The sequence below is a fragment of the Leuresthes tenuis genome, unplaced genomic scaffold, assembly GCF_036924035.1.
Source record: "Leuresthes tenuis unplaced genomic scaffold, fLeuTen1.0.hap1 SCAF_15, whole genome shotgun sequence".
NCBI lineage: Eukaryota > Metazoa > Chordata > Actinopteri > Atheriniformes > Atherinopsidae > Leuresthes > Leuresthes tenuis.
Genome location: NW_027325369.1, coordinates 1,358,615 through 1,386,151, shown reverse-complemented (window position 1 = coordinate 1,386,151; position 27,537 = coordinate 1,358,615). Strand labels below are relative to the sequence as shown.

Sequence of the window (27,537 nt, the reverse complement as noted above, 5' to 3'; positions counted from 1 at the left end):
CCACATTTCGTTCATGAAGTAAATTATTTAAGTCGGGTGTAAACCAGTAAAGCAGTTTCATGGCCCTAACCCTGATTGTTTTGTAAGGAGCATGTTTATTTATCATTTCATTAAAGGGAAGTTCAGTTTTTTTAAACCTGGACCTTATTTCAGGCATAAAATCCACAGTGTTGGTAATAACGGCATTATTTTTTTCAGTAACGAGTAATCTAATTAATTATTTTCCCATCGTTGCAACGCCATTGCTGTTACTGAGAATGTGGTTGAATGTACAATTTGGTTGAATGAAGCGCAAGATGTCAGGTTTTGGCCACACATCAGCTGCCTGGAGAGAGCATTGGCATAATCTCAATGCCACAGCTGTCAGACTAATGTTGATCATATTAATCCCTTTATGGCTGCAATTTACCACCTTTGCATTACACAGCAAATGCTCTCAAACTGGTTTCAATAATACATTAAATTACTTGAGACTAGTTAGCAAATCTTCTTTTAGTAGCATAGCTGTGGTATGTAGCAGAAGAGGATTGGGAGCAAGAAAGTGCAGCTGAACTAAAATGTTAAATTGTCCCAATCACAAACCAGACATTGTCGATACCGAGGGTTTAACACTTTATATCATGTTCTCATGTAAATGTCACAGCAGCTGTTAAATAAAACAGGTGTAGTGGACAACACAAAGCAGAAATACAGCGGTCAGCAGTCTGCTTAACTGCTGACTCAGCTAGACACACAAACACTCTCACTCCCGCCATCTCTTTCTTTCTCTCTCTCACTCTCCATGATCTCTCTACTTATCTATTTTCAATCGCTTTCTACTGGAAAAAAAAACAAAACAAAACTGGTCCGATCTGGATGGATGGTGCCTTTCGGTGTTCTCAGAAATGCATGTTTAGAAATAAGACTACAGAATTTATTTTGTGCAAACTAAAGAATAAAATACAACAATCTAACTGGTGATGATATATTTTCATTATAAATAATGAAGCTTTGATAGTGTCTGATAAGCATCCATTAGCATACATACATTTGATAAGATATTCTAAGGTAATGCATTAAAATCATACAAGCCATGACATCAAAGTGATTTGTGTGCTGAAACAGTGAGGCATGAAAAAAGCAGGTAGCCTACTTTTTATGTATTATGTGTGTGAATTTGTTTTCCTTTATCCATAAGGCCCAAACACAAGGAGCCCACTATCCTATGGAGACCAAATAGTGGGCCCACGCATGTTTAAATGGATTTGTGAGGGTCAAAGTTTGGTTTCATGGTTAAGGTTAGAATTAGCTTATGTGTTAGGGTTACTGTCAGGATTAAGGTAAGGGGTTGGGAGGGCATTACGCCAATTGTGAATTATCACAAAGATAGAAAAACAAGTTGATGTGTTTTTTACTACAGGTTTTTCCTTCAATAGGATTAGGAGGTTAGTTTCAAGTTTTGGCAACAGCAGACCCAAACGCTCGTGACTATTAAAGGTGGTGAAGACAGGCAGATGCACTCAAAGGCTTTAATTAACAAAAACCGCTTGAGCAGGGCAAGAGAGAATGAACAGAAGGTACTAGAATAAAAACCAGACACCAGGTGTGACACAGGAAGTAAATGCAACAGAATACAAGCCTAACAAAATAAAACAAGAAGCAATTAAATTAAAGTGTAACATGTAAACTGATGACAAAAAAGGAACAAATGGAACACAGGAAAACTAAGAAACCAAAGAACAAAGTCAGGCACAAAAACTTATAGACGATCACAGTTAGGGCCCATAAAAGCTGCAATTTGAGTCGAATCTAAGACATGAACAAACAAGCTGTATGTTCACTTTGATTGGAGTGATTGGATTTGTTCATTGCATCAGTTTTGTGGTCAATGCTCTTGTTCTATATCATAAAACATCAATAAAAAACAAATATTTTTCTCCCTCCCTGCACAGAATCTGATGTTTGCACCAGACCTGGACATGAATGGCCATAATCTCACAGTAAATGCTGAATACAATTTTGGATGAGGGTTCATCTTTATGAATGTGATACTTTAGGAATAACCATCTTTTAAAGAGAAACTGAATTTAAAAAGAAAAGACAAAAATTAGACTAATGAAAATATTCCATCCCAGAAATTATTGTTAGAGGTAACATGAGGGAATGCCTCTGTTTTGTAGTTTTGCGCAAGTAATGTATGGCTTTGTTGTAGTTTTATTTCGAAATAGTAGCAGTGATCATGCTGAATAATAAATGTGGGATATTTTGTGGAATCAGTCGGGATCTTAACAAATCAAAGTTATATCAGGGTCTTCCTAAACGATACACAGAGACTTTTTTAATTGATCAGGTAAAAGCACGGTCTGCAAGATATAAATCTGTCTGAGTCTCACATTTCCGACACCATGTGAAAGTCTCACCATAGCGCGGTGGTCTCAGCCGGACAGACATACACATCCACATCATCAAGAGATCATCAGACGGGTCAGACAGACAGTTATTCACACAGAACCTCAGCTTCTGGATCAGAGTCAGGTAAGGGATCGGAACCAGTATGAACACGGAGGAGACCAACGTGGACATGAAGGATGCTCAGAGCAAAGATGCTGAAGCCGAGAACGTGGCAGATTCTGCAAATGTCGCTGCGGATGCTGATGCAACTGAGGCCGATGTAAGTGAGGCTGATGTGGATCAGGAGGAGCAGGAGAAGCAGCCGATGACTGGTGGAGAATATGATGCTGCGGACGCGCCGTCTTCTGGCGCGGAGGAGGCTGCAGCGGAGAAAAATGGCTCTGTTAAACTGAAGATTATCGATGAGGCGGAGGATGTGAAATTTACCGGCCTCAGCAAGGAGGAGCTGCTGAGGGTGGCGGGGAGCCCGGGGTGAGGACATACTGTGCAGACACGGGCAGTTCTGATGTCACACTGCGGGACTGTGACGCGAAATATTTCCAAAAGATCAGTTTCATCAGAAAAATATCCACATGCACATGATTGAGCCAGACGAGACAAAAATCCATTAAGTTAACCATTTAAATGGAAAATCTGCTCGTAAGGAATACTTTGAATTGCACTATTTTTTAATATTTTCTTGAATGGGCCTCTGGCTGGAAGACAGAAATCCAGAGCGATCCCTCGCCGGTGCGCTTCTTCACCATCTTAAATCACACACATGACGCGTGACTTTACATTATAAAAACTGAGAAACAAACCTTAAAAAATCTCAATCACACTATTCTGTTTAAATGGTTTAGTTTCATGTTGAATTTTCCTGTTTTCCACATTGTCATATCTGTTTTAAATGAACTGATAAGATAAGATAACAAGATACAGCTTTGGCTGGCAGGTAAAATTATAGCATTTTTTTCTGATTGCTTTATGACACTAACAGCTACAGAGGTGTTTGCAGGCCCTGTGGTGAAATGTTGAACATCAGGGAAAGTTAAACTTCTGCAATAGAATAAATGGTAAATTGTAAACCTGTGGACTTTGGGGCTCTGGTGTGTCTGAGGGTCCTGGGTAGATGTTAATCTAGCCTCACTTTTCTTGATTCTCAGCTGGGTGAGAACTCGCTGGGGTCTGCTGCTGGTGTTCTGGCTTGGCTGGTTGGGGATGCTGGTGGGGGCCGTCCTCATCATCCTGCAGGCTCCAGGCTGCAGAGAACTACCCACCACCAACTGGTGGAATGATGGTCCACTGTACCAGATCGGAAGCATCCACGCCTTCAGTGACACGCACAACCTGAAGGGTGAGGTCATGATTTATCCCTCTATCTATCTATCTATCTATCTATCTATCCATCCATCCATCCATCCATCCATCCATCCATCCATCCATCCATCCATCCATCCATCCATCCATCCATTCATTCATTCATTCATTCATCCATCCATCCATCCATCCATCCATCCATCCATCCTTCCATTCATCCATCCATCCATTTATCCATCCATCCATCCATCCATCCATCCATCCATCCATCCATCCATTCATTCATTCATTCATTCATCCATCCATCCATCCATCCATTCATTCATCCATCCATCCATCCTTCCATTCATTCATTCACCCATCCATCCATCCATCCATCCATTCATTCATTCATTCATTCATCCATCCATCCATCCATCCTTCCATCCATTCATCCATTCATTCATCCATCCATCCATCCATCCATCCATCCATCCATCCATCCATCCATCCTTCCATCCATTCATTCATCCATCCATCCATCCTTCCATCCATCCATCCATCCATTCATTCATTCACCCATCCATTCATTCACCCTTCCATCCATCCATCCATCCATCCATCCATCCATTCATTCATTCATTCATTCATCCATCCATCCATCCATTCATCCATCCATTCATCCATCCATCCATCCATCCATCCTTCCATCCATCCATCCATTCATCCATCCATCCATCCATCCTTCCATCCATCCATCCATCCATCCATCCATCCATCCTTCCATCCATCCATCCATTCATCCATCTGTCCATCATCTAAACCGCCTTCATCCTATTAAGTGTTGTGGGGGCTGGAGACTGGGAGACACAAAGTGGCGGTTCATGCGTTCATCACACACAAAACACATAGAAACACATGGTCATGGGCAGTTTAATTGAATAAAATTTTGTTAAATTCGATAATCCATCCATCCATCTTCTATACCTGCTTAATCCGTCAGTCGGGTCGCTAGGGGGGGCTGGAGCCTATCCCAGCGGTCATTAGGCGAGAGGCGGGGTACACCATGGACAAGTCTGAATTCGATAATACTTTATTAATTCTAAAAGGAAGTTATATCACTGCAGTATTAATTCTTATTGGAGATCAGCTGCTGTCACAGATAACAAAATAAAATATAAACCAGCTGACAAACATGTAGAAAGTTGGAAGTGTAGCAGAGAGGAAGGTGTTTCCATCAGCGGGTTGGAGTGTTTTATACAGCAGCTTAGCTGATGATGTCACACACAGCGAAAAATAAAATGCAAAGAAATATAAAGCTAAAAAAACTAACATTTAAATTTGCCTTTTTTCCCTTGTGTCAGGTCTGGAGCAGAAGATCAACAGTTTGTCTGAGCTGAAGGTCAAAGGTCTGGTGGTAGGACCGATTCACATCGCTCCGCCTGATGAAGATATGAGCCTGAGGTTTGAGGAGATTTCACCTGAGGCTGGAAACTTAGATCAGTTCAAAAGTTTGCTCCATGTAGCCCACAGAAAAGGTGAGGTCCTCACACTTTTGTTCTAAGTACTAATATGATTCATTTTTCTCCCCTCAAACGGTTTGTCTTGAAAAAAGAAACATAAGATCAAGCACCATGAAACTTTGCTACAGAGTCCCAAACATATCCACATCTGCCATTATAGTCTAATATTTGAGGTATTGCACCCACAGGATGCGCTGTAACATGTTCTTTAATCATTTTAATCTCCAAATTGATCTTCATCTGCATAATTGAAGCATCGGGCAGGATTTTAAGTCCTCAGGCAGACAAATGTTAAGTCTTCCAACACCGAACAGTGTCCCTTATAGCTGTTTTTTATTAAGGTTCTTCTGTTTAGCATATTTTAACGTCATAAAATGAAGGTGTTATTACAGGTTGATTGTAAAGAATACAATTTCTCTTTTTTTTAAGTGACAAAGAGATGAAAGGACATGTAGGAGTTTCCATGAGGATCACAAAGACAGTTTTTGCTCTGTCTCTAGCTTGATCTGTATTATTATTTTCAGACTTAATCCAAAAAGATGCAACCTCTGAAACACAATAAATGTAATTATTTTTTTGTTTCTTGCTGTCTGAAACATGCACTATACTGCCAAAAGTATTCACTCACCCATCCAAATAATTAAGTTCAGGTGTTCCAGTCACTTCCATGGCCACAGGTGCATAAAATGAAGCACCTAGACATGCAGACTGCTTCTACACACATCTGTGAAAGAGTGGGTCGCTCTCAGGAGCTCAGTTAATTCCAGCGTGGTACCGTGACAGGATGCCACCTGTGCAACAAGTCCAGTCATGAAATGTCCTCACTACTAAACATCCCACAGTCAACTGTCAGTGGTATTAAAACAAAATGGATTGGGAACGACAGCACACAAAGCACAAAGTGCACAAAGCAAGGTCCATAAAGACATGGATGAGCCAGTCTGGTGTGGAAGAACCTGACTGTCCTGCAGAGTCCTGACCTCAACCCGATAGAACACCTTTGGGATGAATTAGAGCAGAGACTGAGAGCCAGGCTTCTGTCCAACATCAGTGTCTGACCTCACAAATGAGCTTCTGGAAGAATGGTCAAAAACTCCCATAAACACTCCTAAACCTTGTGGAAAGCTCACCCAGAAGAGCTGAAGCTGTTATAGCTGCAAAGGGTGGGCTGACATCATATTAAACCCTCTGGAGTAAGAACTTAAGTTCATATGCGTGTAAAGGCAGATAAGCCAATACTTTTGGCAGTACAGTGTATTTTAAGAAGAAAAAAGACATAAAATCTGAAAAATGCTAACTTCAGTACCATCAGTGTGCTTAGAGTACTTAATTAAATTTGTATTTAGTCCTTCTGTTTTTCTAACCTGTGTAGGTATTTCTGTGGTTTTGGATCTGACTCCAAACTATCAGGGATCCTCTGGACCCTGGTTCTCAAGCAGCAGTATGACAAATGTAGCAGAGAGACTGAAGGTAAGGACTCTCACTGCTGTGCTTACGAACAATTCGTGTCAATAATCTGAATCGGATCTGACCTCACATACAGATTCTAGATTTAATATGACTCCGTGTTGGACTACATTGGAAATCGTTATCTACAAAGATGCAATAATATCAGATGTAGTACTCCCTGGTGTGTGTTCCAAGGTGCCCACAGACTGGTTGCAAATGAAAGAGGCTGTTCACCAACTCCTTAAAACACAGCTGTTCTACACAATTTCACTTCATGCATAAGTCCTGTGCAGGAGCACATGCCACATTTCAGCTGATGCACTGTATGCAATACGGTGGCCACAGCAAGTACATGCAGTGCCAGACACAATTAAAAAAGAGATATTCCCAACCAAATACTGAAAAGTATCCTGTTCAGTTAAACTTCTATCTATCTATACGCATAAACAGCAATATCTTGCAACTCCTCGTTTCTGCCAGAGCTGAGTGCATCATGTAGATATATGAAGGCACATTTTCACAAACCAGAGAAACTTGTTTTTCATATGTGAAAGAAACACGGAGGAAATGGGATTATTATAAGATTTTCCATTTGCCGTGAAATACAAAAGTTTGCAAGTTGTAAAGCATTAAAAATGGATCTTGCTGCTACAGAAATTGTAAAAAGTCTTGAATGAAGTGTCTGATTGTGTTGTCAGTCTGCTCTGGTATTCTGGCTGAATGAAGGTGTAGACGGCATCCAGCTATTGGGGGTGGAGCATGTAGCCAGCGTGGTTCCACTTCTGTGGACCGACATTCGAGCCATCGTTCAGAATGGGACCAACAAGTACCCCAACAACAGGTAAGAAAAAGGTTTTTTCACCCAAATAGACCAAACAAGAAACATTTGAAATTAACATGTGACTTTGGGGGATCCTGGAACGTGCTGCACTACAGCGGCAGCAAGTTTTTCAGCAAGTGACAGTAGTTCTGTGCGTAATTTTCCACTGAACTGCAAAACATTGGTTTCAATTCAATTCAGTTCAGTTTTATTTATAAAGCGCCAGATTACAACAATTTGTCATCTCAAGGCACTTAAATAATATAGTCCAATTCAAGCCAATTGGAATTCAATTCATTGTAATCATAATCCAATGAATTCATATGGAGCCAATTCAAAAATTAATATCCCAGCTAAGGAAACCAACAGATTGGACCGAAACGTGTCTTCAGTCCAATCTCCCGTCCTGAGCCTGAGGGACTGTGGAAAGGAACGACTCCCTTTAACAGGAAGAAACCTCTGGCAGAACCAGAACCAGGAAGAAACCTCTGGCAGAACCAGAACCAGGAAGAAACCTCTGGCAGAACCAGACTCAGGAAGAAGCCTCTGGCAGAACCAGAACCAGGAGGAAACCTCTGGCAGAACCAGAACCAGGAAGGGTGGCCATCCGCCTCGACCAGCTGGGGTTTGAGAAGACAGAAAAGAGGGAAAAGAGGGGGGAAAAACACCATAACACCATTCAAAGGATACCTGTTGGAACAGGGAAACACAAGTTAATAACCACAATAATGTCACATGTACATTATATCATTTGAGAAATTAAACAGGGGGAAAAAGAGAGCAAAGGAGGAAAGGTGTGACAGATGAGGTCCCCCAGCAGTCTAAGCCTATAGCAGCTGAACTATGGGATGTTTCAGGATTACCTGAGCCATCCCTAACTATAAGCTTTATCAAAAAGGAAAGTTTTAAGCCTAATCTTAAAAGTGGAAAGGGTGTCTGCTTCCTGGACATTTACTGGCAGCTTATTCCACAAGAGAGGGGTTTAAAGATGAAACATGCAGACAAAGGCATCAGGGGCAGAAGTAAAGGTGGAGGTATTATAGTGGTTATAAACAGGATGAGCTGTAATCCTGGACGTGTCACCGTGTAGGAGAGTCTCTGTGCCTGAGATGGCTGCTGTTAGCTGTGACTTAGCGTCCATATTATCTGCCAGGAGAGTTCATTGTTGGGATTATAAATGGATGCAGTGTTGCATTGCCTCACTGAGTTCTTTTTCCAAATTAAATCAACCTTTTTACCCGTCAAAATCAACCTACACACTGCATCATCCCCAAGGAGCAGCTTGTTGTCGGTGTGTTGATGACTCCAAGAAGATAACTCATTTTAAGCTTTGTATTGGATAACTTTTCCTAATTCCTTTCATTCGTAGAGATAGCCCAGAGCATCTGTAACTGTATATAAATCCTTTGTGAATGTGTTTTCCAGAGTCCTAATTGGTGTCACAGACAGCTCCTCTGCTGAAAATGTGTCTGCCCTCCTCTCCTCAACTGGAGTTGACCTACTGATCTCCAGGGTCCTTTCCTCTGGTGCCACGGATGCTATGGAGCGTGCTCAGGCCATTCAGTACTTGTATTCGTCCCACAATCAGACCAAGCTAGCGTGGAGTCTGGGGGGGCAGGCAGAGGGTCATTTGGGCTCACTAGTGAGCCAAGCTCTGGTCAAACTGCACCTGCTGCTGCTGATGACACTACCAGGGACACCCATCTTCAATTATGGAGATGAGATTGGCCTCATGGACCAGGTGAGACGTGTGAATACTGAAGAACAGACATCTTATTTAGACATTTCGTCTGTGATGCTGCTGTTCCTCACTTTTCTAGAACATAGAGCCAAAATGCATTTTAACTGCAATTACATCAGCATCTCAAGTTAAAATGCGATCTTTGATTATTACTGCAATTGAATCGTTTTAATTTTTGTTTGGTTTTGACAAATTTTCACCTCCATCAAAGGACACCAAGTTTCCCAAGATGCTTTGGGACTCTGACGAGGAGCTGAATGGGACTCTACAGGTAAACATCATCATCATCCCAGCAATATACACACACACACACACACACACACACACACATATTTATATATATATATGTGCCTCAGGTGTATATTGTGGAAGATGGCTCATCTGCAGATGTGATAAGCTGGCAGAATGTGACATTAATACAGTCTATATTGTATTTCTATGATATCTACCCCCATATGATCGTGGCTCCTCGCCTTCACCACTCTTATTTTGTCATGTCCTTTTTGCGTTTGGAGTCTCATCACTTGGGTCAGTGTTAAGGGAGCAGGAGGTTTTCTGGAAACAGTGTTTCTGGACCGTGCGTTTCTTTGGGAGCTGGCTGTTGGTTTTGCTGCTCGTTTTAAGAGCTCTTTGCATATAGGCAGGATCGTTTGAGTCCACCTGGAAAAAAAGCCTTCGTGCAAGTGAACCCAGGATCTTATCTCGGGCATGTTCAGCAGGCTCAACTAGAAAACTATTCCATCTCTCTTAGTTGTCTCCAGTAGTTAGTTTGCACTCCTCACAGCCCTCTCACTGAAGCCATTGAACTGTGGTACTCAGGACTGCTTGTCACCTGAAAAGAGTTGTTTTAGCTTGTTGATCACACATAGGGACGATAATCTGCTCAAACCATCTTGAGCATGAGTCCACAAGCACAAGATAATGATGGTGGTTTAATTTAAAGATGCCTGAAGCAATAGCAGACCAAGGCAGGTCAGGGACTGCTCGTAATCTTTGTGGTTCCTTTTGTTGGGGAGGTTTTGTTGCAGATACTACATGCTTGGACAGTAGCCTCAATATAATTGCACAATGATGTGGAGAACACACTTACGCTTGCCATTCTTTTTGTGCAGTTTTTTTTCTGCTCCGTCTCCTTTTATGATGATGTCATCAACAATCACAAAAACCAAAATATGGTCTCACTTCAGTGGGTATACTGCACAGAAGCTTTGGCCATCCATTTTGGATGAAATGGCTGAGTGTCTGGGGGATGGTGTCCACAACTGGGGCGTCCGAGAGATATCAGCTGAACTGCCATCAAATCAAACTCATCCAATTTGCCCTGCAGGGGAAAGACACCATGCCTAGGTGCATGGGAAAGGGTGTTGGCCAAGTTTTTTGGCCTTTTTCTGGTCGAGAGTCAAGTTGAATATCTGCAGTCTGAACATCATGTGCTGCAGGTATGCTGGAACTGTGAAAAAGGATTGTTGTGGACAATGGCCAAAGGCTGGTGGCTGTAGTTGTAAAACTTGTTGCAAGCAAAAACAAGTAATTCCTTCTCTATCTGTGTGTATCTAGTCTGTGTTTGAATCAGTGTGCAAGATGTATACGCCAATGATTTGCCAAACAGCACTACTGCAACTGACACAGTGGTGTTGCAGGAAGACCAGCAAGAGGAAAGGTGAGGGGATTGTAATGTATGTGAATGAGCGATGGTGTAAACCGGGGCCCACCGCTGTCAAGGAGTGGTGTTGTACACGGGATGTGGAGTTACTAGCTGTTAGCATTTGACCGTCACAATAACTGTTTAAATCCCGCCGGTGGCCAATACGGCAGCAGCAAGTGAGACAATTCACACTGTGTCCACTGGCACTGAAGGTGACTAGAAGAGTCTACTACTGACTAGAAGGTACTATGCATCCCACATGGAGAGTGTCCATGGGCTGACATTGCTTCCTCAGGCCAGGTCCTTGTCTCCCTCCTGCTTGGTCTGATGTGTTTGACTAGGAGCTGGTATGCAGGAATTAGCATAACAGTGTCCCAGGTGTCTCAGGTGGGGGAAGGGCTTAACTTGGTAGGCTCCAGTGATGTTTGTGTAAACACAGTCTAGTACATTCTCCCCCCTCGTCACAAAATCCACATATTGACCAAACTCCTGGACATAGGAGTCATGTTCCAGTGTTTTATGTTGCTTATTTTGTCCTACCCACATCCACATCCTGGCAGGCTAATAACATCTACAGCCTTCAGATTCATGACAACAACAACAAACAGAGTCAGAAACAGTTTCTATTGGCCAGCAGTAGTTGGATGCAAGCACCACATTTCTGCACCATTCAGTGTTTACATATCTGCACAACCCACCTCCACGAGTCTTACACGACAATCGGCTCGAAAAATGAGCAGTCCTGGTAGCTGAATAGCGGAGTCTGGTACACTGTTGTTCAGCCAGGTCTCCACAAAGACGAAAACACTGCAGTCTTTGAACTTCCGTTGGATGTAGTCCAGTTTGATGTCTCGTGAGCAGACATTTGCGAGCAGGATGGAAGGGACAGCTCACTGGCTTTCCACCTAGCCCGGATTCCTGCCCTTTTGCTGCGCTTTCGGTTTCTCACACACCACTTCTGAGGGCTTCTCCCCCGGCAACCAACATTGGGTGAGACTGCGGGCTGAGGTGCTGAGGCTCTGCTCTGCATAGCAGGTTTGCGTAGCAGGCAAAGGCCACATGGTTTGCTGCATGTCCTCCGATCTGTAGCATTCCGGTGGTAAAAAAAACACAACATAAACACCAACTTTGGACTCTGGTGTGGCCGCTGCATGTCAACGCGCTGCTATCTTGGCTTGAGATGGAGTCGGGCTCCCTTCACACCTGATGAAGGCCATGGAGAGGATCATACTGGACCACCTTCATCTGCTCATCAGAAGCGACTTGGACCTGCTGCAGTTTGCCTACCGGCTGCACATCGGGGTGGATGATGCCGTCGTCTACCTGTTGCAACGGGCCCTTTCTCACCTCGAGAGCGCCGGGGGCACAGTCGTGTTTTTTTACTTTTCCAGTGCCTTCAATACCATCACTTGGTTGCATGGCCCATCGACTACCTCACCAGCCAACCTCAGTATGTGACGCACAGAGACTGTGTGTCTGAGGTAGTAACCTGCAGTATGCGGGCCCCACAGATTGGTCAAAATGGTCACATCCTTGGGTTTTGTTGTGTTTTTGTTTCTTGATATTTTTCTGCCATGATTATAGTTTTTGTTTTCATGTTTTAGGTTCATATTTAGTCGATAGTTTTTTGCCATGTTTCCCCTCAGTCACTCTTGATCATCAGTTCACTCAGGTCACCTTTGCTTTCCCCCTCAGCTGCACTCCATCACCAATCACCTCCCTTCAGTATTTAGCTTCCAGGTCTCCCCTGGCACTTTGCCAGATCCTCACCATCATTGATGTCCCCATCATTTGTGTTCAGGTTGGTCATGTTAAGTTTGTCCATAGTCCTTATCATTTTTATCATAGTTCAAGTTTGTTTTGTGAGTTTTCATGTTCATAGTTTTGTTTTGTATCCGAATAAATCAAGTTTTTCTTTATATATATATATATATCTGCATCCGGGTCCTACATTCTTGCCAAGCCACACCACAGCTTTGTGACAAAAATGTACATATAGGTATATATTTTGGCATCTTGTCTTTTCTAGAGATTGAAACTTTTTGTACCTCTTTACTTCTACACAAATAAAATTATCCGGTTATTAAAAAGAAATCCAGAATGAGCAGAACAACTCATTGTGTGTACATTTTCTCTCTGTATCTGACTCCGGATGACTTGTCTTACACATTAGTAATTATTCAAGATGATTCTGAAGCTTTGCTGATGGTTAAACAGTGAAATTGTGTAGTAACCACGTCACTCTCTTTGTGCAGGAGGAGCAGGGTTTCACTGTGTTGTACTTATTTGCAGGTCAAAGTTGTATCATTAATATTTTATGTACATGCATGTCTCCTCTCTGTTTGCAGGAGGAGCAGGCTGAGCGTCTGTCATGTCGTCGTTTTTTCCGCACTGTGAGTGAGCTGCGGGGTAAAGAGCGCTCCCTGCTGTATGGAGATTTCGTCCTCCTCTCTAACTCCTCCTCTTCCCTTGCATACCTGCGGGTGTGGGATCAGAGTGCTCGTTACCTGGCTGCTTTCAACTGGGCAGCAGAGGAAGCAACGCTGCTGCTGCTGAGTGATGCACTCGTGCCCCGGCATGCTGCAGTTGTCCTCAGCACCAACAGCAGTGTCCTACCTCAAGATAGCAGCGTGGACCTGACGAATCTGCGGCTTGGCCCTGGGGAGGCCGCACTCCTCAAGTTTCCCTACACTGGATAGAGAGGATGCTGACAGAGTTTAGACTATTCTCTTATCAGTCGGCTAATATTTTCTGCTATCCAATCAAATTAATGTCATGAATCTACTTAAAAACAGAAGAAAAGTTACTTCAGAATCTGCCTGTGAATTTTGGTGTTTTAAAATGATCTTATGATAATTGTCTGTACACTTACAATAAACTGTGAACAGGAGCTATACTTTTAATGGCCTCGATTACTAAAAACACAAGGGCCGCTATTTTGAATTTATGGAGAAGTAGAAGTAAAACTGACCTGATAAGAAAACTAAAATCATCCCACTTCCACTAATTATGTGTTTATTCTATGGTCCTATGTCACAAGGGCTCTCATGTGTATGAAATTAATATGAACGTTGTCTTTACCTGTACAGGATACACGTGCCCCATCTTGTGCGATAATTTCCGTGAATACAAAAGACAAAGGAAAGGCAAATGGGGATCTCAAACAAAACTATATTAAAAAAATGGTCAGATCCCAGTTGCAATAATCAATTTTGGACAGATTGCACATTTGCTCACCTGCAGAAACCAAGGGCACTTCAGGAGTGGGGGAAAATAACATTAAAATCCACACAAAACTGAAATCCAAATACAAAGAAGCTGAGCAGAAACAAGGAAACCGGAACCTGGAGGAATGACAATGATCTGACGATGAACAAAGGAAACCAGGCTGAATATATACAAAGGAGGAAGTAATAAAGAATAAAGTGAACTACAATACAGAACATGAATACACACCAGTTATTAAGCAGTAAACAGCAGTAAGACAAGATCAATGAACATGGGCCTAGACAAGCTTATCTAAATTAAGATCAACAGAAAACATAAGACAAAATCCACAGCAAAACCTACAGACCATGTCCAATATTGCAAGTTTTTAACAACTAGCTTTTTTGCAGCTATACAAAACTACAGTTTTTCTTCACTGCTGTGTTTCAGAATTAGTAGAATTAGTTAGTGTAGCTCACTTTGCTTACAAGTATATCTGTGCAATTACCACTTCATCTGTTCGGTAGCTAATTATCAAGCTTTAAGTCTACAAAGTTCAATTCTGGGTCTAACACAGAAGCATGCTGATTGCCACTCTTGTAATAGCTCTTAACCTGTTGGGTTAACATTTGCATTCATAGTATGAAAACTGGAAGTTGAACTGGAGACTTATGACGATATAGCGTAGCTAACACTGCAGTATGCCAATTGAATGGAATAACTCTTGATATGAATGTTGATGCATGCACAGCTCGCAGTGCAGAACTGATATGTTTAAGCCTTTGGTTAAATTTGAAGCAATTTCTTCAGTTGTCATGAGTACTAATAATTAATTAAGATCAATAAGTTCAACTTTAGCATAAGTCACACCAAAGTTTCTGATAGAAATATGACTAACATTGTAGTGTTCTCAGGTTTGGGTTTATTACTATATATTGATCTGTCCCAGCTCATAATGTTGTCAAAGGAAATTAAATGGCAGATAAAGTGGCTCAAGGAGCAACAAAAGGCACTAAATCGTTGGCAATAAAATTCAAGAACAAGAAGCCTGCAGTGGACGGTTCGGTCAGAAGGGGGCAGTAACAGTGATGAAAGGACGCCGTTTGCCCCAAAAGCCCGAAGAAGAAAGTCATTTGGCTCGTTTTTACCTTGTGACGTTTGTCTAGTCTGGGCAGCGGGATAACTGTTTTTATCAGTTCAGCATGAGTTTTACTGAGGTGAAGCTGCAGCTGCAGGAGCTGCTGAGCAAAGTGAGGCCGTCTGAGCTCCCGAAGCTGCTGGACTGGATCAGAAACTCAGGTGAAGCGTGCACACCTCACTGGTGAGAGATGTGGTTGTCAGGGGTAACACGAGCACAGTTCTGTTCCACGTTTAATCTCAGGTTAGTGTCAGCATGCAGAGTTGCATCCATCTCAGGTTCGTGTTCAAACCGGAGGAATAATCCTGAAGATAGAAGTTCAGTCCAGCTCAGAAAAGAGAAGAACCACAGAGCAAACCGGACTCGTGTCATGACAAGTGGATTCTTAAAGTTAAACTTATCTGTCTTGTGCTACGCAATCTTGGTTAAAGTTATCGTGACGTGGGGGGGCGCACGTGAGACGCACATGGAGGAGTCCGGTCTGTCAGTGCTCCGGGTGGAAAAGTCCTGTTTCTATTCATCCTGTGTTTTTGATTTACTTCCAGACTATTTTAATTGTTGTTTGGATTCAGTTTTAGACAGATCATCTACTAAAGCTCCTCTAACAATTAATCCTGTTCTGATTAAATCTAGAAACATGGGAGACATTTGGAGAATGCAACACCCTGACAAAAAGGAGTATCCCTTTTACTCGCACGTGCATCAGTCACATACCAGAATGGATTATTTATTGCAGAGGCCAGTTCAATCCTAAATATCAGTAACACAAATGATCACAGCATATTGATTTCTGATCATAGTCCCGTTACTCTGCAGCTTCAGATTCTGTCTCCAAACCCAAACAGAAGTGGAGATTCAACCCCAAATTACTTCCATCACTATGTTTTCAGGAATACATTAAGAAAAAGCTCAGAGAAGCTTTGGAGACAAATGACTCCACTCTCTGGGAAACGCTTAAAGCTTCCATGAGAGGACACATCATCTCTTTTTAAACCTCAAAGAAAAAAGCTCACAAATTGAACAAGAAATGATTAATTTAGAACAAATATATAAGACCTCTTTACACCAGTCTGACTATAACAAGATTCTGAATTTAAAGATTTAATATAACTGCGTTCTTGGTGAACTGGTAGATTTTAAGACGAGATTTTAAGAAAACTACGATGACAAAATGACTGGACCAACAGACTTTTATTTAACAGAGTTGCACATGCATTTTGAAATGTTTCATTATAACTGAAGGCAAGAATCCCATTAGATTATTATTAGGGTTTTGTTGCTCTGCTCAGACTCATGGGAGATGTGTCCTGCCGTTTCCATAGCGATAGCAGCATCTTCAGTGGTAATACTGGTATTTTCATTCTGGCTGCTTGCTGCTTCCCCTCCTGCGCCGCTTCTTCTTCTTCTTCTTCTTCTTCTTCTCCTTCTTTAGGTTCTGGCAGGCTAGATGTAGCAAAGGCACATTACTGCCCCCACAGGTCACAAATAAAACTTTGGATAGCTCACAAATCTCGCAAGACAGATTTTTAACGCAACGAGAAATATTATGGAGTTTAATCTCGCGAGATCTCGTGGCATGAGATCTCGTCACACCCCTACTGGTTAGCTTAGCTTAATGACAGCTGTGGTGTTGGTCAAGTGTACCCCGAGGTACTTGGTGGAGGATACTGTCTCCACAGCTGCTCCATCTATGCAGAGATGAGGGGGGGGAACCAGTCCTGCAGAAATTCACAACCATCTCCTTAGTCTTCTGGATGTTGAGGATGAGCTTTTTGTTCCCACTCCGCCGTGTCAGGTTCTCCACCTCCAGCTGGTACACCATCCCGTCCCTGTGGGGGATGAGTCCTAGCTCTGATGTACTGTCTGCAGACAGCAGTGGACTGAGCACACAGCCTCCGGGGGCACCAGTGTTCAGGGGGATGAACACTGGAGAATATGTTGGGGATATGAGGGAGATGTTTGTGTTGCTCCATGTCTAGTGAAATTCTTTAATGTAAATACTTCCAAACAGAAAATATCGTATATCGATATTCAGCCTAAATATATCGTGTATTTCCGTTTTGGTTCATATCGCCCAGCCCCATGCATACAGTGTATATTTAGCTTATTTCATGTGTTTTTTTCCTCCTTTAGATGAGTTGGATGACCTGCTGGTAGACAACAAGAAGGTGATACTGCAGAACATAGCAGATGACCTAAGAGCCAGATTACCTCTGGATGCTATGTTACCCTCTGAGACTGCAGCCCACCACAAGGTACTGCCCACTGCACGCTTTAAAGAGTCCACAGGACTCAGCTTTTCTGCATTGGTGGAAGCTCATTGTCATCTCCTGCAGTTAGCATTGGCTCTTATAACATATTAAAATGGTTTTACAGATCATTTTCAAGTTGAATTTGATTTATTTCCCCAGAATGCGGTCACTTTTGACCTTACTGCTTCTGTATACTGTTTTAATTTGAACTGTTTAAATTTGGTTCATGGGCAGCACAGATGTTTAGTGGTTGGCACTGTTGCACCTTGCTGAATTACCTTTATGTGACGCACTGCTAGAAATAATCTCAGAGATCCTCAGAGAATCCCCTTCATCACTTTAGTAACGCTCGTGGCATTGTGCTTGGTTCCTCTTCTAAACAGATCATCGGAGCCTTCCCATGCGTTATTATAGAGGCCGAATCCTTCTATTCATGATCAGCTTCATGCATTCGTTCTTGGCTTTTTTCTTTTTTCTCAGCAGTTTTTTTTATTTTATTGATATTTTCACTTATTTTCTGAGCTTTAAAAAATAATTCTTATAAATTCTTCTTTGTGTTTGAATGTCGTGTAATTTGTCTCAGATGCAGCAGCAGACACGCCCAACAGTTCACGTGGACAGCTTTCTGTACAGTGATGAGCAGGTGGACACTCTATGTGCCGAGGGGGCCATGAGCAGGACCTACTGTCTCAGCTGTGGATCCATCAGGACTGCACCTTTGGGTGGGAGCACATTTCTGTTGCTAACCAAACTGAAATGTGTGTTAGATGTTTGGTACACGAGGATCAGAACTTGAAAAATATTCTCAAAACCACCTTTTAATTGTTTTGATCCTTAGGCCATACGAATAATAAATGCTGATAAACTGCCATCACCTCAAAAAATGTTGACAACATCAAAAATGCAGCTAAAGATGTTAGAATTGAAAATGGCAAAACCCATCACAACATATCAAAAACGCCTAAGCTCTGTGCAGCTGAGTTACAGGCGTCAAAGTGGGCATATATCTATATATATATATATATCCTTCAGTGACCCCAGCCTTCGGGATAGGTTAGTTAAGCGAGTCCCCTACCTGCTGCCCCCACCTGGGGCTTCTGACAGTTCCATAATCTATTTGAAACCAACCAAGTCACGATCCATAGCCTCACTGATTTCCTCCCACACCAAAGTTTTTTCTTCAGCAGATGTTGGAGCCTTGAACAGCTTGTTCCGTTTGTTGCCATCGGCTCTCCTCGGTGTCCTACAAGCCAACCAAGCTCCGCAGCACTCCTCACACCCCCCTTCACCTGAGCCGTCCAAAACTAACCCCATTTGGTTGCACATCCGAAGAGAAATGCAAAGGGGAAATGACTAATAAATACATTTATAAATAGAATAAATTACAAAAACGAAACTTAATGATTTTACGGTGAAATCAAAATTAAATACAGAAATACATAGTTTGGAGGCAATGAATGGATCATCATGATGTAAAGGAAAATAATACAGAAATAAATACAGGAGTAAGAAATGAATAAAGAACATTTTTATTTATTCCAAATAAAATATCTAAAAAAGAAGTGGCATAGTGAATAAACAGCATCAACACAAGCTTAGATGTAGTTAGAAACTGAAGCAGAGAAATTTATTTCACATTCTTTTCAATTATTTTTGCATTAATTATTTTTCATTTAATTTTAGCGGCATTTATCATATAAACATATTAATTTAGCCATTTCATATATTTTTTTAATATAATTTCAGATTCTGGCTGTTTCAGTCCTTCTTAGAATTGATTCTGGATAGCAGGATGCCTTGCCTTATATTGTGTGCCACACTGGCATATGGAAAATACTCTACTTGTCATCGGTTTGATGCCCGGCTGCTGTATATTTAATGTGGAAGACCCCAGACATAACTTCCCATTGGAGCTTTTCAGACCACCGGGATCTCCGTGAAATGACCTTGTGGCGGCGCAGAGAGAGGAAGCAGAAGCTGGAATATGAGTCAGACTAAGCAGAGACCTGCACAAGGCTTCGCGGAGCTGGAACTCACTACATCCACGCAGAAAAGCATCCTTGACTGCTATGCTACGGTAATCATAGATGAGCCAATAGGACGACATACTCCGGTATGACCAGAGGAGGTGGACTGTGTGTTTCCATGAACAACAGCTGGTGCAGAAATGCTGTGATAACTGAGCATCGCTGCTCCCCGGACCGGGAGAATATAAGTAAGATGTCGCCCCCCACAGAGGTTATAGCTGTCACTGCTATCTGCTAACAGTACAGCAGTCCTGGGCTGTTTGCGCTTAGCAACAGCAGGCCCACCCCGATGGAGTGCTTGTGATGGAAGGTAACCAAGCTAAAGGCTTAAATTTAATCAGCATGTCCACTGTCCCACCAGAGGAGCAAACACACTTCACCATGGTTACAGCAACACGCCGACCCCATCTTAGACAGGCTGACCACATCTCCCCGTTTTTGACTCAAGCATTTGTGAAAACAGTCGAACCTACATTCAAAGAAATACAAGTGTGGCCAGAGGGGGCTTCTGACAAGCTGCAGGACCTTTTGAGGGTGACCATATTGACTCTGTATTATGCTGCCATGGATGAGCAGAGATGTGCAGCTTCTGCTGTCGACCTGTCACGCTGCTCTCTGGTGTGGTGACATGAGGCTGCACAAAGCAGCCGGGGGCCAACCTAAAAAGGGCCATAAGGGATGCTGAGGTGGCATTTTGGTAACTCCAACCACTGCTGGGCATGACGGGAGCTGCACCACATCATAAGACAAAATAACATCAGCGGCCTGACCAGCAGCAGCACCTCATGGTAGAGCAGCTCAACCCAGTTTATGGGCCATCATGGGCCATTCTGCTGATGTAAAATGAGCCCACAGAAAGCAGCTGGCACTGATACTGTCCTCAGAGACTGTGCTGTAGCGTTAGGTGGGGTAGTTACGAGTCTCTTTAACCTTTCTCTGCTACTGTGAACTGTCTCGATCGACCTGAGGACATCGATCATTTTGCCAAAGCATGATGATTACAATGATTACAGCACCAGTGAGAAATGTGTGTGGAGAGGCTGGTTCTGCCACCCACCCTGGACCCCCATCCGTATGCATACAGGACCAACACATCAATGGATGTATAAAATGCTTTTTTACACCACCTGGAACAAGTGTTGTATGCACGGCTGCTGTTTCTGGACTACAGCTTCGCATTTAATACATCTTACCCAGGAGAGTGTGTGCCCAGGCCGGACTGTAAGATGCCTTCTCTGGGCGTCCAGCACAATATCTGCCTGTGAAAAATGGGCTTCCTAACAAAGTGGCCACAGACGCTCAGTATAGGCCCGTTACTCAGCCCACAGCGCTGTATGTGAGCCTGCTCCTCTACTCTCTGTCCACTCGTGACTCCATTCCAGCTGTGGAAGTAAGGAGATCCAGGGGATGGTTTACAGACAGTGATCTTACCCTGAATATCGAGGAAACAAGAGAACCAACAGATCGGTTTCAGCAGGAAACGGGTGTCTTCACACCACTGTACATCAGTGAGGAGAGGATAGAGAGGGTGTCAAACTTCAAATTCCCGGGCACAAACATCTCAGCGGATCTCTCATGAGCGACGAACACAAATCAGGAAGTAGTGGCTGTACTTTCTGAGAAATCTCGAGGACATCAACCTGTCACAACAGCTCTGCCGCTGCTCCAATGAGACTCCTGGCATCTTGGTGTGACGTTGTCGCCCTGCAGAGAATCATTCAAACTGCACCGAACATCACAAGCTAACAGTGACCTTCCCCGGATGACATCACTTCCTGCAGCCTACAGAAAACATGCACGCTCTTTCAGGAGTCATCCCACCCTGCCTTCACTTGTTCAGGCTGCTGCAGATTCATGATCAGTTTCTATCCCAGAACCGAAGCGAGCAGAGATTTCGCAGCATTTCACAGCAGTGATGTGCAGATGGACTTCTCTTTTTTAACTGTGCGTGTGGTAATGAGTGTAATGAGTGTATGGTAACAGAGATATGTGTGAGTGAATGGACTTATTTATTAACTTTTTGTTTTTATGAATTTAAACCAGTTCTGCAGTGCACTTTTTTGTGTGTGTGCACTTTGTACAGTGACAAAAAATCTCATCTACTGCCTCAACTATTTCAGTTCTCCTGCTCTCTGTCACACAGTCCTTATTCATTATTGTGTCACTGTCCTGAAATGTTTATACCTTAAAGTACCTCCATTTATTGTTTGATACCTGTACCCCAGGGATGTCAAACTCCGGTCCTCGAGGGCCGCTGTCCTGCAGGTTTTAGATGTTTCCCTGCTTCAACGCACCTGATTCAGATCAAATGGATCTCTTCAAAAGATCATTAAGTTCTGCACAAGTCTGCTAATGATGCATTGATCTGAATCAGGTGCATTGAAGCAGGGAAGCATCTAAAACCTGCAGGACAGCGGCCCTCCAGGACCGGAGTTTGACCCACATTTGCTGCTGAGGAGGGACAGAAGATGGAACTTGCACAGACCATATTTTTAAATATAATTGATTGTATAGCAAAGCAGTCGCCAACAGCAACCAACAATACAGAAAAGGTGCAATACAAACTGTTACGGGTCTCGTTCTTTATAATGGGAATAGTCTCTTTTGCATTCTTCAGGACACAAAGGATTGATGGTAAAAACAGGAGCAGATGGGGTGACAAGAATAGATATAATTCAAACAAAAAGATGATTTGAGAGGTCGTTGTTCCTCTGGAAAAAGCTTGAAATAGGTTGGGACCGGCATTGTCACCAAACACAATGCTGCATAGTGAGTTTGATTCACTTTATTTTGTAGACACGTTGATCCAAAGGGATTTACGGATGAGGAACTGAGACGACCTCGATCTCGTGCATAGAGACAATGTTCCAAAGAGGAAACCTGATGAACCCACCTCAGACCACACTGTTGTCTTCATTTCCTCCTGCAGACTTTATCTCCCACTCCTTCTCAGCGCCAGAGCTGCAGTTCCTGTTCCAGAACGTTCTTCCAGATCTAAGTGGCCGGACACTGGTGGACGTTGGCTCCAGACTGGGGGCTGTGCTGTACGGGGTCAGAGGTCATCACACTGACACGAACACGCAACCATTTCAGAAATGACAGCCACTTCCTGTTGGCTCAATGGAATCCCAGTCCTACCTTAAACCGTTTCTTACTGGGTTTGTTTAGGGCTATGTGTACAGCTCAGCTGCTCGGCTCCTGGGCCTTGAGCTGAATGAAGAGTTCGTCAGGCTGCAGAACGACATGCTGCAGAAGTATGGGCTGACGGACAGAGTCCAGGTTTGTTTCTCTAAACTCTGCTCAGCAGCCAGGTGCGGGCTGCTCACACACCTGTAGAAACCACCTCTGATCTCTGCAGGTTCTCCACGCTGACATGTGCACGCAAAGTGTTCTCCTGCAAAGCGCCGATGTTCTGATCATGAACAATGTCTTTGAGTACTTCATGGAGCCCAAGGAGCAAGTCAGGTAATGACACTGAAAAAGCACAGAGAATACGCACTCAAGTGCACACTCTTAAGGGAAAGGTGTGTGTGTGTGTGTCTGTGTGTTCAGAGCATGGAAGTTCATCATGCAGACTTTCAGGAGGAGAGGATCTCTACTGGTCACTGTTCCCAGTCTGCAGGACAGTCTCAACGCCCTGCAGGTAAAATCAGTGAAGGAAACAAAAGCATCAGTAAGCCTTTAAGAACACCTGCATGAGTTCACTCGCAGACGTCCAAGTGAAGCCGTGGGTTTAATCATGAAGCATTTAGCAGACGGTCCTCAGGATTCTCTTTGTGTTCATCAGATGCCGCTGCAGCCTGGCTGGGTGGAGGAGCTTCCTGTGGACTACGATATCTACCTGGGCAGAGATGTAGACCCTGAAGCTCTCAGGCAGATCCACTTATACCGAGTCACATGACCACAGACTGACCTGCACAAAGTCACATGACCACAGACTGACCTGCACAAAGTCACATGACCACAGACTGACCTGCACAAAGTCACATGACCACAGACTGACCTGTACAAAGTCACATGACCACAAACCGATTGGCCTGTAAAGTACATGAGCAGCTCTGAACCAGTTTGGGCTCCTCGGCCTGAATTTACCATCCCATGCAAATTTGAGTCTGGCAGCAGTCAGAAATGGCATTTCTAAGAGTGTCCAGGTTTCCAGATAACACCCTCAAACCCTGCACTGATTTTCAAACACGTGCACATCATGCTTTCTCTTTTTTCAATTGGCTTGGTATGAATTGGACCAATTGGAATAGATTGTACTGACTGTATCTTGGCTGATCTGTCCTCTAACATGTGCCACCATTTGTTGTGCTTTGGTGTTCGATAAATAAAACAGAATTTTATTGAATTGAATGTTAATAATGATCAAATTAGCACAAATGAATGCAGTAAACCTGAAATCTACGGAAGACTCGCACACATTTAGTTTCTTTTTACAACACAGAAGGTTAGAGCATGACCCTGCTCATCTTTTCAGGTAAAATAGCTGAGATGCACCTTTTAGTTCACACTTTATTGGGTCTGCTTTGATGAGTGTATTTCTCCACGAGTGTCATAAATCTTCGCTATTCAGTTTACCGACTTTCAAATTTGTATTTATCCGTTCATGGTGTGGGATCCAACAGCAAGTTGGGAAGAGCCATTAACTAGTGGCATCTCTTGGGGTAGCGATGATCATACAGTGTTTCTCCTTGTATCCTAAGCTTTTCTATTTCATTCTAATAAACAGAATTTTGCAAGATTATTTCATGCTTTTTTTTCTGTGCCATGTTCATCTTGTGTATGTGTGGGTTCTCCAGCTTCCTCCCACCGCCCAACAGCATGTGTCAGCTTAACTGTGACTCTAAATTGTCCCTAGGAGTAAGTGTGAGTGGACGCTCTGTGTGACCCTGTGATGGACTGGTTGTACCCTGCCTCTCGCCCAATGACAGCTGGCTTGGCTTCAGCCCCTCTGTGACCCTGAGCTGGATTAAGCGGGTATAAAAAATGGATCGATGGATATTGATCTTTTCTCAGACTATAACGTATAACAGCATTAAAGTGTGAAGAGTAACTATGACAGCGGGATAACTGTTAAAGACTAGTTTTCCCTGATGTCCCACACCATGAAATTCTTGGAGATGTTTAACTGCTCGGTGTATTCTCATATGTGAGGAGCACATTCACTCCTGTGAGACTTGCTGTAATCTCCAGTAGATATAACTCACCACCCTCCCAATTTCTACAATTTACCCTCCGGATCTCACGTGTATGGAGCCCCTTAAGGGACAAGGTAAGATTTTTATTTTTTTCTTAAACTTTTTACATTCCCTCGCAATAACTTCTATAATCTTGCAATAATGATGTATTTCCTTGATCAGTTTATGCAATACAAATGGCACTTAAATGTAACTTAAATTGGATTCCAATGCACATTTTCTGATTTGCGAAATAAAGGGGAACTCCGGTATTTTTAAACCTCATTTCTGACATGAAATACGTTCATCTACTCATCGAGAACAGTTTGGTGAAAGTCGGCGTCCTTCAGAAGATATTTAGATAACTGGAGATCCATATAATGGAGTGAACGGGGCTTAGAGGATGCAGCCTCTAAATAAGGCATTATCTGTCTTTATTTCACCAATACTTTAAGAAGAATGAATGAATGAACGTGTGCTATAGCTCTGTTAGCTCAGAGCTGCTGTGTTGTTGTTATTGGCGGCTATAGGAGAGCTAATGGAGGGATTTCTACACACTCGTCTACTGGGATGACGTCATCGACGCCCACTGCTGCAGCACAACTTATTCACTCCGGTAAGGACGTCCATCTTACTCAAAGTTGTCGTCCATGTCGGCCATATTGCACAAAACTATCAGCAGCAAACTCTGTGTGAAGTTAGCCGACTGTCACAGAGCACGGAGTGCTCTTCAGCCCCCTGTCGAAATGCCTTATTTAGAGGCTGCATCCTCTAAGCCCCGTTCACTCCGTTATATGGATCTCCAGTTATCTAAATATCTTCTGAAGGACGCAGACTTTCACCAAACTGTTCTCGGTGAGTAGATGAACGTATTTCATGCCAGAAATAAGGTCCAGGTTTAAAAATGCCGGAGTTCCCCTTTAAGAGGATATACATAGGGAGCCATTTTGCTTCTTTTTTGGCATGTAGATCATCCTATTCTAGGTCTTGGACTAAAGTCTGCAACAGTGGGACTGGTCAAATCTGGATTAAATCACTTTACATAGAATATAGATTCATTAAAAAACACTTTTATGATTTCTGAAACCTTGATTTAATCTGTGAAAATATTTTTAAAAAAGAAATGTTGCTGCTTTTTTTTTCCATGGAGATCACATTCTACTGGGTCAAAAACCATAACTGAACAGTAAGAACTGATCCTGATACAATGAAAGGGTTTATGGAAAATGGGAAATTATACTTCTTGATTTCATTGTTGGAGCCAGCTGCTGGTAGCCAGCATAATGCATGGTGGAATAGTTCTACCCACAGGTTCACTGGACTACTTTTGGTGTACAACATGATGAGGTTGTAAAGCACAACAAAATGGCTGATTTGGATGTTTAGCGGTTTCAGGTGTAGCACTATTGCTGAAGCCACTGATATCTGGCCTGAATCAGTGGTAGGTGCAGCGCCAGTAATGCTCTGCTTGAAGTGGCGTTATGTGCAGATGGAATAAAGAGACGGTTGTTCCTGTGCAGGCTGTGGCATGTATATGTCGGAGCAACGATTGCTGCGTCTTCTGTCTGTGCTGTAACCATGTGGGCAGTGTACTGTTCCCCCTGCATGTATTGTTTCTCTATAAGGCTCAGTCAACCCGTAGAGGCATGGCAGATGCAATATTGCAGCTCATGTGGGGAGGCTCGAACTTTCTTATTGCTCACTTTCCAAAGGCTGCTTAGAGACTCGTGGCTCAAAAGAGATTCAAAGCAATGTTTCTGTTGGCAGTGACATCAGAAAACAGAGTGGAGGAACTGCAAACCCTATCAATTCACATGTAGCTGATGATATGGGAGTCGTTCAGCCCTGCAAGACAGCCTTTCACCCCATATTTCTCACAGATTCCCAGCTCACATACGATTGAGCTTCACCTCTTCTTTTCCTCACAAGCAGAGGGAGAACAAGGACAATGGCGATCCCTGTTATTATCTGTTAGATCAATGATATATTATCAGCTATTGATCAACTCTTGGTGTGGACAGGAGTTTAGATCTTTTACGTTATGTGGAAAGGAGCATAGAGATCTGCACAACAGCTGCATGATTGACTCTCATCTGGTTTTATTTACCGAATATGGCTGCTTCCACCCATTTTTAGGAATTGGTTCTGAGTCCTACTCAGCGGAAGATTATCTCTATGGTTTCTCGTGACAGCCATGATGGCCCAGTTGTCATTGCCCTGTAATGGAGTGCAACCCACACCAGTCAGTCAGCCTTGGCATGGGCAGATCAGCTTGAGATCAGCTTCGAGCATTAGCATCTTGAGGGGTCAGTGAGCCATATCACACACCAGGCCTTAGTGTCCAGTTAAGATGAGACAAGACTTTATGAATCCCATGATGGGGAAATTCAGATGATGCAGCAACATGAAGGCGGTACTAAAAGTAAAACTATGATTACACCAAATGTATGACAACTGTATATACAAATGAAAAAGGTGTATAATATTACAGCCAAATTTACAGGGTATTACACAGTATAAGTGGGACTATTGCAGATGACATAGCATGTGATGGAGTGACTATTGTGTGGCGCTGAATAGTCTTATTCTGTAGGGGAAAATGATCTGTGTTGCAGTCTTGCACTGAAAGAGCTTCTCAGGTCCATAACAATGTGGTGCAGGGGATGGGAAGTGTTGCCCATAGTTAAACTAACATCCTCCTGTCTGCCACCTCCTCTGTGGTGTCCAGTGGATGTCCCAGAACTCGCTCTCCTAACCAGATTGTTGAGTCTATTCCTGTCTCTGTCCCTGCTGCCCCCCCTCCCCCTGACCAGCACACCACAGGGTAGTGAACCACAGAGGCCCTCAACAGGTGGAAAAAACAGCTGCTGAAGTTTTACACCTTTT

At 43.0% G+C, this 27,537-nt stretch overlaps 2 protein-coding genes across 2 annotated transcripts; both read left to right on the top strand.

The window, feature by feature from the left end:
- Positions 1 to 2,379: 2,379 nt before the first annotated feature.
- On the top strand, positions 2,380 to 13,780 carry slc3a2b (solute carrier family 3 member 2b). Its single transcript, XM_072364842.1, has 8 exons — positions 2,380 to 2,862; positions 3,537 to 3,727; positions 5,034 to 5,207; positions 6,565 to 6,662; positions 7,340 to 7,482; positions 8,887 to 9,202; positions 9,414 to 9,473; positions 13,196 to 13,780. The coding sequence occupies exons 1-8, from the start codon at positions 2,534 to 2,536 to the stop codon at positions 13,544 to 13,546; spliced, it is 1,662 nt and encodes a 553-aa protein (XP_072220943.1). The 5' UTR covers positions 2,380 to 2,533; the 3' UTR covers positions 13,547 to 13,780.
- A 1,442-nt stretch (positions 13,781 to 15,222) lies between these two features.
- LOC140270619 (uncharacterized) lies at positions 15,223 to 23,822 on the top strand. The gene is made up of 8 exons (XM_072365817.1): positions 15,223 to 15,353; positions 17,326 to 17,447; positions 18,028 to 18,166; positions 22,401 to 22,522; positions 22,640 to 22,750; positions 22,830 to 22,936; positions 23,024 to 23,114; positions 23,259 to 23,822. The coding sequence occupies exons 1-8, from the start codon at positions 15,257 to 15,259 to the stop codon at positions 23,370 to 23,372; spliced, it is 903 nt and encodes a 300-aa protein (XP_072221918.1). The 5' UTR covers positions 15,223 to 15,256; the 3' UTR covers positions 23,373 to 23,822.
- Positions 23,823 to 27,537: the final 3,715 nt, after the last annotated feature.

Excerpts from the sequence above, each read along its gene's own strand:
- slc3a2b (XM_072364842.1), top strand. The coding sequence starts at position 2,534 with ATGAACACGGAGGAGACCAACGTGGACATGAAGGATGCTCAGAGCAAA. Across the intron at positions 3,728-5,033 it reads TGACACGCACAACCTGAAGG|GTCTGGAGCAGAAGATCAAC; the intron begins GTGAGGTCATGA and ends CCCTTGTGTCAG. Across the intron at positions 7,483-8,886 it reads AACAAGTACCCCAACAACAG|AGTCCTAATTGGTGTCACAG; the intron begins GTAAGAAAAAGG and ends TGTGTTTTCCAG.
- LOC140270619 (XM_072365817.1), top strand. The coding sequence starts at position 15,257 with ATGAGTTTTACTGAGGTGAAGCTGCAGCTGCAGGAGCTGCTGAGCAAA. Across the intron at positions 17,448-18,027 it reads AGACTGCAGCCCACCACAAG|ATGCAGCAGCAGACACGCCC; the intron begins GTACTGCCCACT and ends AATTTGTCTCAG. Across the intron at positions 18,167-22,400 it reads CATCAGGACTGCACCTTTGG|ACTTTATCTCCCACTCCTTC; the intron begins GTGGGAGCACAT and ends TTCCTCCTGCAG.